The sequence below is a fragment of the Camelus ferus genome, chromosome 13, assembly GCF_009834535.1.
Source record: "Camelus ferus isolate YT-003-E chromosome 13, BCGSAC_Cfer_1.0, whole genome shotgun sequence".
NCBI classification, from domain to species: Eukaryota; Metazoa; Chordata; class Mammalia; order Artiodactyla; family Camelidae; genus Camelus; species Camelus ferus.
Window position 1 is genome coordinate 32376310 of NC_045708.1, and position 19131 is coordinate 32395440.

The 19131-nt window shown below is 35.8% G+C and overlaps 1 protein-coding gene across 5 annotated transcripts in view; it reads right to left on the reverse strand.

Moving 5' to 3' along the window:
• The window catches only part of EIF2B3 (eukaryotic translation initiation factor 2B subunit gamma), a 104642-nt gene that overhangs the window by 48077 nt on the left and 37434 nt on the right, over positions 1-19131 (reverse strand). For all 5 annotated transcript variants that reach the window (XR_004324987.1, XM_006178441.3, XM_014553982.2 and 2 more), the window contains one exon: positions 11215-11326. Coding sequence is in view for 4 of the 5 variants with exons in the window: in XM_006178441.3 (XP_006178503.1) it covers positions 11215-11326 (112 nt within the window). In the remaining variant the exon portion in view is untranslated. The remainder of the gene's footprint in view (positions 1-11214; positions 11327-19131) is intronic.

The following is a 19131-nucleotide window of genomic DNA, read 5'->3' on the forward strand; positions in this document are numbered from 1 at the left end:
AATTTTGATAGATGCATACACCAATGAAACCCCCACCACAATCAAGATAGCTAACATTTCCATCACTCTCCAAGAGGTGCAAATTTTGAATTCCCAATTTATCCCTTCCCACCTCCTTTACCTGCTGGTAACCATAAGTTTATTCTCTATGTCTGTGAGTCTGTTTTGTAGGTAAGTTCATTTGTGTCCTTTTTAAAAAATTCTACATATAAGTGATATCATAGGGTATTTTTCTTGCTCTGACTTCCCTTAGAATGACAATCTCCAGGTCCATGCATGTTGCTGCACATGGCATTGTTTTATTTTTTTTTATGGCTGAGTAGTATTGATGTAAGCGCCAATGTAGATGAACCTTCAAAATATTAGGCTAAGTGAAAGGAGCAAGTCACAAAAGGCCACATATTGTATGGTTGCATTTATGTGAAATGTTCAGAATTGGCAAATATATATAGACAGAAAGTAGATCAGTGGTTGCGTAGGGTAGGAGGGGAGGACTGGGTAGAAATAGGTAGTGACTTAATGGGTACCAGGTTTCTTTTGTGGGTAGCAAAAATGCTTTAAAAATTGATTGTGGTAATGGGTACACAACCTGGTGAATATATTAAAAACCATGGAACTGTATGCTTTAAATGGGTGAACTGTATGTTTTGTGAATTATATTTCAATAAAACTGGTAAGAAGAAAGAAAGAGAAGAAGAAAGAAAGAAGAAAGAAAAGAAAGAAAGAAGAAAAGAAAGGAAGGAAGGAAAGAAGGAAGGAAAGAAGGAAGGAAGGAAAAGGAAAGGAAAGGAAAGGAAAGGAAAGGAAAGGAAAGGAAAGGAAGGAATAGGAAAGGAAAGGTAAAGGGAAAGGGAAGGGGAAGGGAAGGGAAGGGAAGGGAAGGGAAGGAAGGGAAGGGAAGGAAGGGAAGGGAAGGGAAGGGAAGGAAAGGAAAGGAAAGGAAAGGAAAGGAAAGGAAAGGAAAGGAAAATCAAATGCTAGGACTTCTGTCCTCCATATAAGATTTAAAAAGCTGGAAAGAGTTGCTCTCATCTTAACAACAACAACAAAACTAAATAATCTATAAAACCATAACTTCTCTTGAGCTTATCACAGGGCAACCAAGTAGTCAGAAATCTAAGGAAAGACAAGAGCCTCCAAGGAGATATGAGACTATCAACACCAGCTCACCTATGTATGGCTCAGCAGGGAAGGAAGACAGGGCTGTCATACAACCGATTAAGAATTCAGTTTAAATTCTTAACACATTTCTAAAGATTGAGTGTGAACTAGCATGAGAGGACACCATCCCAGGAACCACAGACATACGAGGTATTTGTACCTACTTTTCTCAAATACACAGAACTGAATACTACAAAGAGTAAAGTTTACTGTATATAAATGATGGCCCAATAAACCTAACTTAAAAAACCTAGTGCCAGGTAATTAGAAATGATCCAAATGCCCAAAATACTGGATATGGTTAAATAAATGATGGTATGTATTCATATGACAGATACAAGAAGACTGTGATAGTCAGGATAAGGGCACCTCAAAGATGTCCACTTCCTCTACTATTCAACATAGTCTTGGAAGTCCTAGCCACAGCAATCAGGCAAGAGAGAGAAATAAAAGGGATCCACACTGGAAAAGAAGAGGTAAAAGTGTCACTATATGCCGATGACATGATACTATACATAGAAAACCCTAAAAGGGCCACACAAAAATTACTAGAACTAATCGAAGAATTCAGCCAGGTAGCAGGTTACAAGATTAACGTACAAAAATCAGTTGCATTTCTTTACACTAATGATGAATCAACAGGAAAAAATAAAGAAACAATCCCCTTTAAAATAGCACCCAAAGTAATAAAATACCTAGGAATAAGTCTAACCAAGGAGGTGAAAGACTTATACATAAAGAACTATAAAACATTGATTAAGGAAATTAAAGAAGACTTAAAAAAATGGAAAGATATCCCATGCTCCTGGATTGGAAGAATCAATATTGTTAAAATGGTCATACTGCCCAAGGCAATCTACAGATTTAATGTAATCCCTATCAAATTATCCAGGACATATTTCACAGAACTAGAACAAATCATAATAAAATTTATATGGAACCACAAAAGACCTAGAATTGCCAAACTATTACCGAAGAAAAAGAGGCTGGAGGAATAACTCTCCCAGACTTCAGACAATACTATAGAGCTACAGTCATCAAAACAGCACTATATTGGTACAAAAACAGACATATGGACCAATGGAACAGAACAGAGAGCCCAAAAATGAACCCACAAACTTTTGGTCAACTAATCTTCGACAAAGGAGGCAAGAATATACAATGGAATAAAGAGTCTCTTCAGCAAATGGTGTTGGGAAAACTGGACAGCAGCATGTAAGTCAATGAAGCTAGAACACTTCCTTAAACCATACACAAAAATAAACTCAAAATGGATCAAAGACTTAAATATAAGACAAGATACAATAAACCTCCTAGAAGAAAACATAGGCAAAACATTATCTCACACACTTCTCAAAAATGTTCTCCTAGGGCAGTCTACCCAAGCAATAGAAATAAAAGCAAGAATAAACAAATGGGACCTAATGAAACTTACAAGCTTCTGCACAGCAAAGGAAACCATAAGCAAAACAAAACGACAACCTACAGAATGGGAGAAAATTTTTGCAAAAGATGAAACCAACAAAGGCTTGATCTCCAGAATATATAAGCAGATCATATGACTTAATAAGAAAAAAACAAACAACCCAATCCAAAAATGGGCAGAAGACCTAAACAAGCAATTCTCCAAGGAAGAAATACAAATGATCAATAGGCACATGAAAAAATGTTCAATATCACTAATTATCAGAGAAATGCAAATCAAAACTACGAGGTATCACCTCACATCAGCCAGAATGGCCATCATTCAAAAGTCCACAAAAGACAAATGCTGGAGAGTCTGTGGAGAAAAGGGAACCTTCCTACACTGCTGGTGGGAATGCAGTTTGGTGTAGCCACTGTGAAAAACAGTATGGAGATTCCTCAAAAGACTAGTAATAGACTTACCATATGACCCAGGAATCCCACTCCTGGGCATATATCCAGAAGGAACCCTACTTCAAAAAGACACCTGCACCCCAATGTTCATAGCAGCACTATTTACAATAACCAAGACATGAAAACAGCCTAAATGTCCATCAACAGATGACTGGATAAAGAAGATGTGGTATATTTATACAATGGAATACTATTCAGCCATAAAAAATGACAACATAATGCCATTTGCAGCAACATGGATGTCCCTGGAGAATGTCATTCTAAGTGAAGCCAGAAAGAGAAAGAAAAATACCATATGAGATTGCTCATATGTGGAATCTAAAAAACCAACCAACAAACAAAAGAACATAAATACCAAACAGAAACACACTCATAGACATAGAATACAAACTTGTGGTTGCCAGTGGGGAGATAGGTGGGAAAGGACAGACTGGGAGTTTGAAATTTATAGATACTGACAGGCATATGTAGAATAGATAAACAAGATTATACTGTATAGCACAGGGAAATATATACAAGATCTTGTGGTAGCTCACAGCAAAAAAGAATATGACAACAAATATAAGTATGTTCATGTATAACTGAAAAATTGTGCTCTACACTGGAAATTGACTCAACATTGTAAACTGACTATAACTCAATTAAAAAAAATGACTGTCTCTTTATCAAATATTAATAGAGTAGCACTAATGGGCCACAAACTTTGGTAAACTGAACAGTGATGAGTACAGCGGTTTTCAACATTGTACATTAGAATCACCCAAGGAACTTAAAAAAAAAAACAAACCCATCCTATGCCAGACCATTTAAATAATAACCTCTTAGGGGTGGGTCTCAGACACCAGCATTTTAAAATATGCTCCCTAGGGTTGAGAACTATTGGTCTTGTAAAAAGGACAGACAAGAAATCAACGCTTATAGGAGTGTGAGGCTGGAAAGACTGATTGAATAGATATATGGGTTTTGGTACATGTTCAGTTGGGAGTTTTAAGAGGCACAAATATTATTAGATAACATTCATCATGGTTTTTATACATGCAGAGGCCAATGCAACAGGTTTGCTTTTAGAGAAACAAAACAGCTTAATTACTCAGGCAGTTTAATTCTACCACTGAAAGAATGATTACTCCAAGGGTGAGAAAACGTGCTTTAACAGGCAGTGGCAAACCACAGGGAAAACTATGTCACTGTGTGTTGAAGACTGGATTTTCTAGAAGTGATGCTGAAGCAGAATGTGGGATGCAAGATGTTTATTAGGGATCAACACTTGAGTAAGGAAGGGAGGAAGCAAGATTGGGTGGAGGAAAAACTAACGGAGGTGCCAGTTCTACAAAATGTTGGCCAATCCAGCAGAGAGTTCTGAAGCAAGTATTGCCTGTCAAAATGGCCGAGCCTTTATATGCCTTCCTCATTCAGTCATGGGATTCAGATTGCCCCAGCAAGGGCATGACTTCAGCCAATGTGGTTCTTTATAGATAAGACTGATCCTGAAGCTAATGACAGATAGAGGCTATCTGCTGACTACACTCCCTGTAGCTAAGTAACGAGTCCTTCCTTAAAGGGGGACCTAGGTAGTGTATCTCTATGTCTATTATATGGCACTACAGCAATGGATACCATGGGCCAAGAGGTAGTTCTTTTCCTCAGGAATTTATTCTAACCCAGGCCTCCCCCACTCTCTAGAAACACAAGATAGAAAAATTGGGACTATTTGTTGACAATATTTAAATACAAAAGCCTTGAAGTTTAGCAACACCATAGGATGAGTGTCCATTGTCTTTATGTTTTCGATGGAGCCAGTGGTTTGTCCAAGATCTTAGCAAAGGCAGCCAGCTGAGGCAGGATGCATCCCACATGGAGCTACCTGACTTTCCCTTCTTTCAAGGATATGTGAGGAGCAACTTAAGGCTGAAAGATAAGGAACTGTGCTATATGAGCACATCCTATCCCCAGCCCCCACATGTCTTTCAACTTCATTGTTTCTAAGAAACTCTTAATTCAAAGCTTAGATATTTAGGATTTTATTGGTCATCTATAGTTGTATAATAAATTGCCTCAAACTCAGAGGCTTAAAATAACAAACATTTATTATCTCAGTTTCTGGAATTGAGGAGTGATTGAGCTTAGTGGTTCTGACTCAGGTTCTCTCATGAGGTTGCAGTCAAGCTGTTGGCTGGGACTATAGTCATCTCAAGGCTCTACTGGAGAACAATCTACTTTCAACATGGCTGTTGACAGGTCTCAGAATATCTGCTTCCAAGCTCACTTATATGGTTGTTGGCAGTGCTCAGCTCCTCATCACATGGGTTTCTACCTGAACACCCTCATGACATGGCAGCTAGCCATTTTCCTAGAGCTGTGTCATGACACAGCAGCTGATTTCCCCACAGTAAGTGATTAAAGACAGAGCAAGAGAGCATGAGTGGGCACCAAAGACAGAAGCTGCAGTCTTTTTATAACTTAAATTTTGGAAGTGACATCCCATCACTTCTGCCATATTCTATTCAGTAAAACAAGTCCAGCTTACACTCTAGGGGAGTTTTCTTCAGAAGAGCTGTATCAAAGGATTTATAAATATATCTTTAAAACTACCACAAAAATTAAACAGAATAGAAAGGTTAGGGAGTTCAGTTAGGTTTGTGTTTGCAATTGAGTAAGAAGAAATAAACAATTCAACAAAAGCCATTAGCTATGTCCACTGTAGAAAGTGTTCTGGGTAACCTGGCTTCATCCAACAAAAGCAAAGACTCTCCCCCGCTGGAATACTGTCCAGCAGGCATCTATGCCATGGCTACTAAACCAAGAAAGGTCTCGTCCCCAAAGCAAGAGTAAAATACAGAAATGTCTTCATTCATTGGAATGTATCTTTAGAAATAACACTACCCTTAATCCTCCTCACTCTGGATCCTTAGGCTTCTTAGTCTCCAAGGGGGTACATATCTTTCTTGTTTTTAATACTTTTTAAATTGGAGAAATGAAGAATTTCAGTCTTCCATTCCCTTTCTTCCCCATTTTCTGTTCCCCAGAAACACCTTCTTTCAGTGCATCCATTTAATATTTCTATTCAAATTTCTAATAACATTCTAATATTGGTATTTCTTGGTTTTCCAATTCAGATATTATCTGCTGACTTCCCACTATGTAAGACGAGGATTTAGCTTCCTTTCATCATCAGTCCTGCCCCCACCACATATATCCGTACTTCTTGTACCTTCTACCTTTCCAATATAATTGTTTTATTATTTTAGTTAGCTCAATAATCAATGTTTAAGTTATTATGACTCCAGCCTTAGGTATTAGCTATTAACTATGAAAGAGGAAGTTTATCTCTCTTTTCTTTTCTCATGTCTCCAACACACTAACCTTCCCTCTCATTATTCCAACGAAATTATATCATAATTTTGGCAAGAGTCGGTGATTACATTATTAAGCATATATAACATTATTACACCTGAGCCATTAGCAACTAATGATTTTTTTTTCCTGAACATTTTTGTTGTTTGCCTTGGCACTTTTTTGGGGGTGTGCTTTGGAGGTTGGCATTACTTAATTGTCTTATTTCTTAGTTTTCTAGATACTTACCAATAATTTAACCCAAAACTAACTACCAGGTGCTCAGAACTCCTCTCAAAATGTTGACACACATCAAGTATTTTACCATATCCATCAGAAAAAATATGAACACCTTGAAGAAATGTTTCTTAAAGCTTTCTGACCTATTCTAATCTGGTCTGGTTGCCATCTATCCTGGGTACACAGGTCTTATCCTGATATCTCCCTTCATCATTATGTTAGGGATCCTTTTTCCTACATCCTGTGTCTTTTTCTTAGCTTATGCCAGGGTTTTGGTGTTACATACACTCTTGCAACTTTCTGAAACAGATGCATGGAAAGCAAATCCCTGAAAGGTTCTTATTCTACTCCCATATTTAATAGTTTGACTAGATATAGATTTAAGAATTTTGAAAGCATTCTTCCACTTTTTTAGAGTTTCTAGTGTTGCTGTTAAGAAACTGAAAGCAAATATTTTAATTCCCTTATATATGATATCCCTCTCCTCTCTGGAAGCTTGTAGGATTTTCTCTTTGCATCAGAGTTATAACATTTCACAAAGACAACTTTACATGTTTTTTTTTTTTTTCTCATGCATTTTGCTGGACACTGTTTCCTTTCAGTCTAGAAACCCAGCTTCTTACACTTGGAGAAAATTCTTTTGTATCATTTCATTCATGATTTCTTCCTCCTTCATTTTCTGTTTTTTCTTTCTGGAACTCCTAATCAAATATTGGACCTTTTCAGCTGCCCCTTTAATATTCTTACCATTTCTCTATTTTTCATCAATTTGTTGTTTTATTCTGCTTTGTGAAAAATTTTTCAAAGAAAATTTCCCAACTTTTCTATTAAATTTTTCACCTTAGTATCAGTACATGTTCTCTAAATGTTCCTTTTTAAGTATAGCATCCTGCTTTTAAGTTCATGAATACAATATTCTCTCATTTCTCAATGAGGGGAAGGATTTTAGTGTATTTTGTTCACTGCTGTATCTCTAGCTCCTAGAATAGTGGCACTCAGCTGCTCAAATATTAACAAATGTTATCTTTTTTTAATTTTTCTTCTTTCTGCATAATTTGTTTCCTTCAAGTTGATCTATTGTTCCCCCCCACCCCACCCCATTAATTTGTTCTGACCTCTAGATCTGGTAATCCTTGCATTTTTTTGGCCCAGATTTTAAGATTGGCACAGTAAATATCTGGTTGGGAGCGCTGAATATGTAGTTGGCTTCGTCAACTCTAAAATTTAATGTAGGTTGATCCGAGAAGTGGGTTATCTGTTGGGAACTCCCGATGACAGTATCTTTCTTTGGTCTATCCTCTTGGACTCTGCTCCCACAGAGAAAAGTCTTCTAATGTCTTTGCTTGACAGGTGCAAGCCTGGCTGCTAGTATTTAGGAGCCAAGTGGAAGAAGAAAGCTGAGGACCTCAGAACGTACATTCACTTAATCCTCACTTTCTGCATAGTATCTCCAACCTCATCTATGCCTGGTGCCCCAATTGAGAGTTCCTCTATTTATCCTCTTCTGAGAATAACTCTCCGGTCTCATGTTAGAGTTGTGACATTTAGGGGAGGAAATCTGAGGATCTACTTTTGGACAAACTTTCAAGTAATCCTGTTTTTACCCTCACTACTACATGTACTTGGGACTGTTGAATCTTAACTCTTTTGAGAGCTTTGTAGTGCAAATCAGTTTGCACCTCAGCTTCCCCACTTCTGGCTTAGCATTCAGCTTTCTCAGGTATCCTAAACTGTCCTGCTTTTCTGTTTCCCAATTTTTGTTGTTGCTATTTTCTTTAGCCTTCTGGATTTACAGCTTTCTAAAATTCCTTTACTGTTACTTTAGTGAGGTTTCAGAAGTCATATTTACCCAGTCCTTATATATTTATATTAAAATATTTAAATTAAATTACTTTACCAAGAAGTCCTTATATTTTTGAGTGCATCTTTCAGTCACCTGCTCAGTTCTCTGTATATTGAATCATCTTTGTCTTTTATTTCTGTTAGATTCTAATTTCAATCATTTTGTTTTCAAAAAAGTTATCGAATATCTTAAAACTTTCATCTATATATATAATTTGATTTTCAGTGGTGTCAATTCTATTCTTTGCTGTTTTTTAGTTAATTATATAATTAAGTTATTTGGTCCTCAATTTATTTTCTTAGTTCTGTATCTTCTTTTATCTCATTTTGTTGTTTTATCATCTCATCACTGAACTCTTATTTATTACATTTACATTCTATTTAGTTGTTTTGCACTTGAAGAATTGTATATTTGCAAGGAAATTCTTTCTATTCATTGAGTTATATTTTTCAGAGGATAGGTTTTTGTCTTTTGGTGGGGCATTTTTCTTTGCTTTCATTTTTGCTGTATGTTTGCATAGCTACACACTGATTCTTGTGGTCTTCCTCACACTCGTTTTACTTATTTTGATATAATACGGATGAATTCTTATCTCTCATCCTCCTATATCTAAGACTGGCTACCACGTGAGTGCTGGTTATTTTGTATTCTACGGCTTCGGTGAATGATGTGAGTGGGAGGGATGGAAAAGGTATAGGGAACACACAAAGGTACTGTAGAGTCTTTGTTCAATTATTTCTCTTTACTGAGATTCTGTTAAGTATTCTTGTCTCATTCCACATACATATGAGGTATACCCCATTCTACGAAAGGACTGTCTCCAGTTTCATATTATTCATTTGATTTCACCTATTCTTTGTTTAGGCTTAGATGTTTTGTTTCTGTTAGAGTCAACCTCGTTAATCATTTTCCCTGTTTCATCATTTATTCCCCAGCAGTTGTTCCCACTGCTTCTCAGACAGAAGAAGGTAAATGCACAGATATTTACTCAGTTTGCTTCTTTCCAGATTTGGAGCTATTAGTGAGAATTTGCAGGATTTCATTAACACATCAATATGGCTTCTGGAGAGTGGTGATAGGGTGGAGTTGGGAGCCTAACTTTATTCCCTTCTATTCCTTACCAGAATCTTGTTTCTTTCCTTGTCACCAATTTTTAAATTTTAGTAAGTTTAATTATCCTATTTTGCTGCTGTTGAAATTTCTACCAGTTTTTTAAATTAATTTTTCACATTTAAGTAGAAACTAGTAGGAAATTCTGTGATGCAATCAGAACCAGGCATTTTAATCCAGAAGTGATACTATGCATGTGTTTTTCAAGAATTGTTTATTTATAGGTGGTGTCTACTATGTTTTGGTCACTCACTGTGTAACAGGCATTGTGCTAAATGTTTTACATACATTTATTCCCCACAACAGCCCTATTATTATTAAACCCATTTTTACAGATGAGACAATCAAGGCTCTTATATAGAACTCTTATCCACAGGGGTAATTGGGCCAACTGATACTAGAGTTTAATTTCATTTTCATTAAAATATTAAATATGTCTCCTACCTCTGTTGAGCTGGATAGCAAAAAAAAATTTTTTTTTTAATTTCCCAATTTATTCCTCTCACATTTGTTTCATCCAGCTCCAAACATTTACTAAGCATTCCTATGTATTGGCATCAGGCAGTAAAGCTCTGAGTATAGTGGTTTCTGAAGTCCAAGCTGAGCAAGCAGTCAATAAAACGCTGTCTGAAGAAAATGTGACTAGGTTGCCTATGTGTAGCCACTAGGATGACTACTATCAAAAAAAAAAAAAAAAAAAAAAAAAAGAACAAGTGTTGGTTAGGATGTGGAGAAATTAGAACCCTTATGCACTGTTGGTGGGATCATAAAATGGAAAATAGTATGGAGGTTACTCAAAAAATGAAAAATAGGAACTATCAAATAATCCAGCAATCCCACAGCCAGGTATATATCCAGAATTCAAAGCAGGACCTCGAAGGGGTATTTGCACACCCATGTTCACTGCAGCATTATTCACAATAGTCAAGAGGTAGAAGCAACCCAAATGTCCATTGACAGGTGAACAGATAAACAAAATGTGGTATATACATGCAATGGAATATTATGCAGCCTTAAAAAGGAATGAAATTCTGACACATGCTACAATGTGGATAAACCCTGAGGACATTATACTAAGTGAAATAAGCCAGTAACAAAAAGATAAATCCTGTATGATTCTACTTATAAGTGGTACTTAAAGTAGTCAAATTCAGAGAAACAGAAATCAAATGGTGATTGCCAGGGTTGGGGAGAGGAGATAAAGGAAAGTTGTTGTGTAATGAATAAAGAGCTTCAGGTTTGCAAGATAAAAGGTTCTGGAGATCAGTTTCACAACAATATGAATATACTACTAAGTTATACACTTAATTAAGGTGGTAAATTTTGTGTTTTGTGTTTACCATAATTTAAAAATAGGAAGTTCTATAACACTGTCAGAAAGATAGTCCTATTCTCTGTTCTCCCCACAGCTGCTTTGCCCCACTCTTATACAGGATTTGACTCTACCTTGGCAGGAAAAGACATAAGGAAAAGCTAAGTTTGTGTGGTGAAGAAAAGCTTCCATTCTATCTCATGGGAAAACATTCACATACTTTTGTCAATTTCACACAGTATAATCTAGTTTTCATTCCCTCTTTCCCATCCACTGGGTGGTTTTATTTTGTTTTAAGACAAGGAAAATTGCCAAAAAGAAAAACCTCAGGGCTTACTTCTGCAGGATGGATCCCTTAATGACCAGCTCCTCATCCAAGTCTGCTTCATTAGCCATGAAGAGCAGCCTCTTTCCTGTGCTGTCCACTCCAACGAAGTCTCGCTGCTCCACTGAATCACACAAAAAAAGGAAAATCAAACAAAGCCATTTGCCCCAACTGCATGATTAAGTCAGAGGATAGGGCACCTGCTTACATTGCTCTTGGAACCAAATATAAGAGTGAGTGTTATGTAACACATACTCACCACAGTAATTAAAATTTTTTTTGTATTGCTCTAAAGAATATTATTAGGTTAACTGGTGAAGTCTGAACAAGGTTTGTAGATTAAAGTATTGTAGCAATGTAATTCCCTGTTTTAAGAGACTGTCCTTTTGGGGTGTGGGGAAAAAATACACATTGATATACTAAAGGCAAAGAGAATCATATCTACAATTTATTCTCAAACAGCTCGGAAAAGTAATAATTACATATATAATATATTATATATACATCTGACATATACTGAATACATAAGAGGGAAAGTGGGAGAATAAGAGAACAAATGTTAACATCTAGGGAATCTGGGTAAAGGATATACGAGTTCTTTGTACTACTCCTGTAACCTTTCTGTAAATGCAAAATTATTTCAAAAATGAAAAGTTAAGGAGGTGATGGAATGTTAATTAGTTTGATTGTCATAACCATTTCACAATGTCTACATATATCAAAATATCACACTCTATACCTTAAATATATATAATTTTTATTTGTCAAAACTAAAATTAAAAATTAAAAGTAAAAAAAAAAAAAAAAAAAAGAGGGGCAGTCAAGATATTGCTTAGCCAAACTAAACAGATTAATCACAAGTCCACTGCAAGGCACAGAAAGATAGTGAACAAGGAATTCTTTCTCTACAAATAACAACCTAAGTCTGCTCACTGTGAAAATGCAAATAGCATTTAAGGACATCCACATTTAACCAACATTAACTATATGTTTATTATGTACTAGATTTTATGCTGTGTATGGGAGCATTTAAAGAAAATAAGGTGACTATTTACTAGACGTGGAAAGTTCTCTAGTAGACAATGATTTTATAGGCTGCCATATTATTGCTGTCTTCTGTGTTATATTTCTTTCCCCCAACAAGATTACAAACTCTTCAAAGCCAACTTCTGATTTCTTTATACCTCCCATAACATCTAGTATAGTGCTGGACACAATAAAATCTACTAACATCTATACAGTATCTATTTAAGCTTACAAAAGAATTTTCAAGGGAGGAGGGTATAGCTCAAGTGGTAGAGCGCATGTTTAGTATACACAAGGTCCTGGGTTCAATCACCAGTACTTCCTCTAAAAATAAATAAAATAAGTAAACCTAACTACCTCCCCTCCTAAAAAATTTTTTTTAATTTTAAAAACTAAAAAAAAAAAAAAAAAAAAAGCATTTTCACATAAAGGCAGCATAGCATAATGATTAAGGAGAGACCCTCTGAAGCTAGACTACCTGGTTATGAATCCCACTTACTAGTTGTATGTTTTTGAGCAAGATACTAAAACTATTCCTCAGTTTCATCTGTAAAATGGGAGTAACAGTGCCTACACCTACCTCACAGGCTTGTTATGAAGACTAAATGAGTTAATATTTGTAAAGCTCTTATAATACTGCTATTAACTAAAACATTAAATAAAACTGTTTAAATTTTAAAAATGAAACAAAATATATGGTCTCATTCGATCCTCACAACAATCAAATAAAACAATGACTTGATACTTCTTTGAAAGGGAGAAACTGAAAGTTGAGCTCTAGGAAAAATGGTATCTCTAAAGATGAATTTGTCTACCTCCAATTGACAGACAATGGCTACTGTATAACTGAACATGCTTCCCTGTTGACCGCAGCTGCCTATGTACCCAGAACCAAATGTTTTACTCAAGTGTATAATGTGTTCAGCTCAGGTGCTTGAAAGCATTCATTCTTTCAGATGGTTTCTGGTTATCTTCCATGCAGTGTTTTAATCTGAATAGGGAGAAACTATCATAAAAAGATACATTTTTTTCAATAATCAAAATGAGTGAACTCCAAAGAAAGAAGGATGAATAATATCAATTTCAAGATAAGTTTTACAGAGAATTTCAATTGAAGCTAAATTTTTCAAAGAATTTCAAATGCCACACAGCAACTTTGACATATATCAATTCATCCATTACATGGAAACTTGAGAATATAACAAAGTCTGCAAAGGTCTGATTACAAGCCAACATTTTTAAAAAGAAATAACACAGAGATGTTATTTTTGGATATAATTTGGAGTGCTTACCCTATCCAACTCCTTAGGGCCACAAAAACCTTGAATTACTGAATGTCCTGGGAGCAATAATATTCAACAAGTCAATTTTTCAGCTATGTTTCACTCCAGTCACATGTCCCTCACTCTCAGGCGCCCCTCTTCCTTGTATTTGCTTCTTTGTAGCTACCATAGTAACTGGGACCTCAGAATATGATACAAATTATAGAAACTTGGACAGGTTTCTTTCTGTTCTGCTTTAACAAAGTGAATTCCACTTGGGGAGCAGAGCAGGAACTTTAGAATGTCCATCCTATGAGATTCAACACAAATAAGGTTAAAAAGGCAGTTAGAACTATGAACTTCCATTTTGAAAAATTCTGTCACAATCAACTATTCATATATTTTTTCAGTTGTTTTTTACTTCTCTGATCCTTCTGTCGCCTCTATAATTTATCCATCCATTCATTCAACTAATAAATATATTTGTTGTTAATATTAAAAACATTTTTTTCTTTCTCTTTACTTTTTCTTGGCAGGGAGGTAGTTAGGTTTATTCATTTACTTATTTTTGGAGGAGGTACTGGGGATTGAACCCAGGTTGTGTATGTGCATGCTAAGCATGCACTCTACCACTTGAGCTATAACTTTCCCCCCAATAAATATATTTGTACACCATCCCTGTGACAGGTATTATGTTTGGAGTGGAGAATTCCATCTCATTTTATGAGGCCAGCATAATTCTGATGCCAAAACCAGACAAAGATATGAGAAAGGAAAATTACAGGCAAATTCACTCATTGTATAAATATAAGAATCCTGAAAAAAATATTAGTGAATCAAAACTAATAGTGTATGTAGTATATTTAAAAGGGTCATAAATTTGTTGTAGCTCTTCTCATCAGGTAATAAAGTCTAGAATGTAAAATGGTAGTCACTGTGGAAAACATCACGGTGGTTCCTCGAGAAATTAAAAATGGAATTGTCATATGATCCAGCAATTCCACTTCTGGGTAGTTTACCCCCCAAAATTAAAAGGTCTTTAAAAGATACTTTATACCCATGTTCATAGCAGCATTACTCACAATAGCTAAAATGTAGACGAAACCCAAATGTCCATCAATAGATTAAATAGATAAGCAAAATGTGGTATATACATATAAGAGAATATTATTCAGCCTTAAAAAGTAAGGAAATTCTGTAATATGCTGCAACACGGAAGAATCTTGAGGACATTATATTAAGTGAAATAAGCCAATGACAAAAGACAAATACTGTATGATTCCACTTATATATGGTACTTAAAGTAGTCAAAATCATACAGACAGAAAGTAGATAGTATCTACCAGGGGCTGGGAGGAGGGGGAAATGAGAAATTATGTTTAATGGTTATAAAGTTTCAGTTTTACAACATGAGAAGTTATGGAGATGGATGGTGGTGATGGTTGCACAGCATTATAAATGTATTTAATACCACTGAACTATACATTTAAACAGAAATGGTAAATTTTACGTTCTGTGTTTTTTACCACACAAAAAAATTTTTTTGAGGAAATAAAAGTGCTCACAAGAAAAAAAAAATGAAGTAAGCTTAGTTCTCCATCGTTTATATCTAGGCTGGCCTAGTGACTAGCTTTGACTAACAAGAGTGCAGAGGAAGTGACACAATGTGAGTTCTGAGTTTAGATCTCAAGAAACCTTGTAGCTTCTTCTCTCATTCTCTTAGAACCTGCTGCTGCCGCCATGTGAGCAAACCTGGGCTAGCCTACTGTATGATGAGAGACTAAGTGGAAAGAGAAACTCGGCTGTCACAGCTAAGGCCTTAGACATATTAGTGAGTCCAGCTGTGGTACTCAGGCTCTAAGAGGATAACTGCTTCCTGGCATTTAAACCCTTCTGTATCTCCTCCCCTTCAGTATGGGCTCGCCTAGCAACTTGCTTCTAACCAACAAAAAGTGGCAAAAGTAATGCGATGTTACTTTTCTGATTAGGTTACGTAAGTCTGTAACATGTCTTCTAGAAGATTATCTCCCTTTCTCCTTGGAAAATGGAGGATCTCTTTAATAAAAGGAGCAAGGAAAAAGGGTCATCTATATGGAAAAAGAGATTAAGCTGGATGCCAACCTTACACCATACATAAAACACAACTCTAGGTGGATCAAGAAATTATGTGTCAAGTATAAAATTTTAAAATTTTCAATAGAAAATATGTTAATATTGTTCAGAACCTGTAGAAGGAAGGGAGCTCTTTAACAAGACACAAAAAGTGTTTTTAAGATTTTGATAAATCTGATTATATGATTCAGAACTTTTGTTCATTAGCAGACATTTTAAAGGGAGAAAAGTTTTTCCATTTTATTTTGGGAAAATGTACTTGCAGCACATCCAACTGACAAAGGATTGGTACAAATACAAATCAGTAAGAAAAGTGCGAATAACTCATTGAAAACTGGACAAAATATAAAAACAGGCATTTCACAGAAGAGAAAATAAATACGACCAGTGAACAAATGGAGATAGTCAGCCTCAACAGATCAAGGAAATGTACATAAGATCAAAATGAGATAAGATACCATTTTACTCCTGTTCAATTGACACAAAGAGTCTGGCAATACCAAGTGCTAGAGAGTAGATGGAGCAATGAATCCTTTTAAATTGCTGATTTAGTTGAGTAAACTGATATAACCATTTTGGAAAAGAGTAAAACAGTTTAGCACTACCCTCAAAAGTGAACATTCATATATTCTACAACCTGGTAATTCTATTAAGAAACTCTTACATGTGCCCACTATCCAACATGTACACAAATGTTCATAACAGCACTGGTCATAAAAGCAAAAATTTGGAATCAATCTAAACCCCCACTGTTCAGAAAGTGAATAAATAAACCACAGTGTATTTATACAGCATAATTTTGTATAGCACTCAAAATGAAGAAACTGTAGCTGCATATAACAATAAGGATGAATCTTAGTAATATAATATTCAGGAAAAAAATAAGTCCCAGAAGATTACATCCATTATGCTATCTTTTTTTATAAAATTAGAAGCAACTAAAATATATACATATATTTTTAGAATACACAAAGCTGAGATAAAGGAAAACAACGAAGGAGGGGGAGGAGAAGGAGAAGAGGAAGAAGAAGAAGGAGAAGAGGAAGAGGAAGGAGAAGAGGAAGAGGAGAAGATAGAAGAAGAGAAAAAGAAGAGAAGAAGAAGAAGAAGAAGAGGAAGATAAAAAGAACGAACGAAGAAGCAGACTAGGATAGAACGAAGAAGCAGCCTGCCGAGCGGCGGAAGGAGGAGGAGGAAGCCATAGGCGCATTGGCCGGACTTGATTCTTCTTCCTTCTTCTCCTAGGAGGCTTCTTTTTCTTCTTCTTCTTTCTTCTACTTCTTCTTCTCTTCCTCTCTTCCTTCCCTCCTTCCTCTCTCCTCCTCCCCTCCCCTCCTCCCTCCTCCTTCCTCTCTCCTCCTCGGCTCTCGTCTCCCGCTATCTCCTCCTTCGTTCTCCGTTTCTCCTTCTCTCCCACAGCGGCGTCTCTCGTATAAGCCTTGCTTACCGAGAAGGAGGAGAAGGAGGCTGTAAAGAAGAAAACAGATTCAGAATGGGTATTACCTTAGATGGGGACAATAGTGAGTTGGCAAGGGATAAGATTACCCAAGAGTAGAACTGCTGGATCATATGGTAGCTCTATTTTTAGTTTTTTGAGGAACCTCCATACTGTTTTCCACTGGCTGCATCAAGTTACATTTCCACCAGTAGTTCACAAGGGTTCCCTTTTCTCAACAAAAAACACTTGTTATTTGTGATCTTTTTTAAGATAGTCATTCGGATAGATATGAGGTGATATCTTATTGTGGTTTTGATTTGCATTTCCATAAAGATACATGCATCCCAATGTTCATAGCGTTATTTACAATAATGAAGATATGGAAACAACCTAAGTACCCATCAATAGATGATAAAGAAGATGTGATATATGTGTGTGTGCATGTGCATGGTGGGAGCAGAGGGCATGGTAAAATAGAAATAAATATTTAAATTCCATAGTAGGAAGTAAACTAAGAATTCCTAAAATTAAAAATACCAAGACGTAGAAAACAAAAGCATGTTATTTGAGATGTGGGGTTAAATGCAAAAAAAAATCAGTTGAAAATGTTTTTAAAAAGTGGCTGTCTCTGAGTGAAATGAGGATAAATAGAGCGGGAGCTGCTATTTATCCATTATACTTTGGATAAATGTATCACTTTTTAAATTATAGGCATAGGAATCTTGATCAAAATAAGAAACTAAATTAAAAAAAAAAAGACATAAAAAGAGAACCTAGGCTATAGAGTCAGAAGGCAAGGCTTCAAGTTCTGATTCTACCACTTACCACTGATGTGATCTTGAACAACTGTCCATATTAGGCTATGCAGATGGATATAAAAACTTGGTAAACATAAAACTACCTAGCCTTATTTATTGGATTTTACCTTGAGAGCAAATCCTGATTATTTTTGTTTCCCACATAGGGCTTAGAATAGATTTTATGTATAGTATGTCCTAAATTCAATGACCACATCAAAATCTAATGCATTTGTTAGTCAGGGATCTGATTTCATACCAACTACCTTGTCTGCACATAAATAAATTGCTCATCTCCTTCTTTTCTTTTTTTTTTTTTAATTAATCCTTTTTTTGGCGGTGATAATTAGGTTTATTTATCTATTTATTTAATGGAGGTACTGGGGCTTGAACCCAGAACCTCATGCATGCTCTACCACTGAGCTACACCCTCCTCTCTCTTTCTTTTCAAATATCATGCCTTTAAACATATTTTCCTGTAACTGAGACATTAAATTGCTCCCTGTATTTTGCACATGCTCCTATTATTGTACTTGTCACATTGTGATTTACAAATTCTAACATATTTGAACTTATTTCTGTATACTGTTCCCTCAATCACAAGAATTTCAGTTTTGAGTATCCAGGGATTTCAAGTCACTTGTTGGATATATTTAAGAAAAAGGTGGGGGCGGAGGACAGAAAGAATGGGAATTGAGAAGAAAAAATAGATAAAGCAGAAGCCCAGGCAGGAGTAGAAAGTTTTTTTTTTTTTCTTTGTTTTTTGCAATAGAGCTTTGAGAGAAATAAAAGAACCTGAAGCAAAAGAAATACAGACTCAGACCTGCCGGCCAACATGTGTTAGTGCAGAGATAGCTAAGCTGATTGAGAGGTGACAACCAAGTGACAGCTTTCACTTCTGAGATTCTGAAGCACACTGATACATACTGATTCTTGTCTAGACCAATGCTATATGTACCTCTGATAATTAGGGAGGAGTTTGAGAAATACTTCAGTGAACTGGATAGGTTAAGAACAATTATAAAAATTTCCCAGAACTTTTTCCATTTCAAATATCCCAAGAGGCATGGTGGAACTGTAGAGATAACAGTTAATAATTTATGCCACAAAATCTTAATAGCATTAAACATTTGCACAGAGGAATGTCCAGGAAAAAAGGCCCCTTAATAACCATGTTATCTGTAATAAAGCAAAATAAATATACTATGTTCTAATCGAAATTGAGAAAGGAGGAAATTTTGTATTTTCTAACAAGCAAGGGATGGTAAATGTAAATTATCTTTACACAACCTGT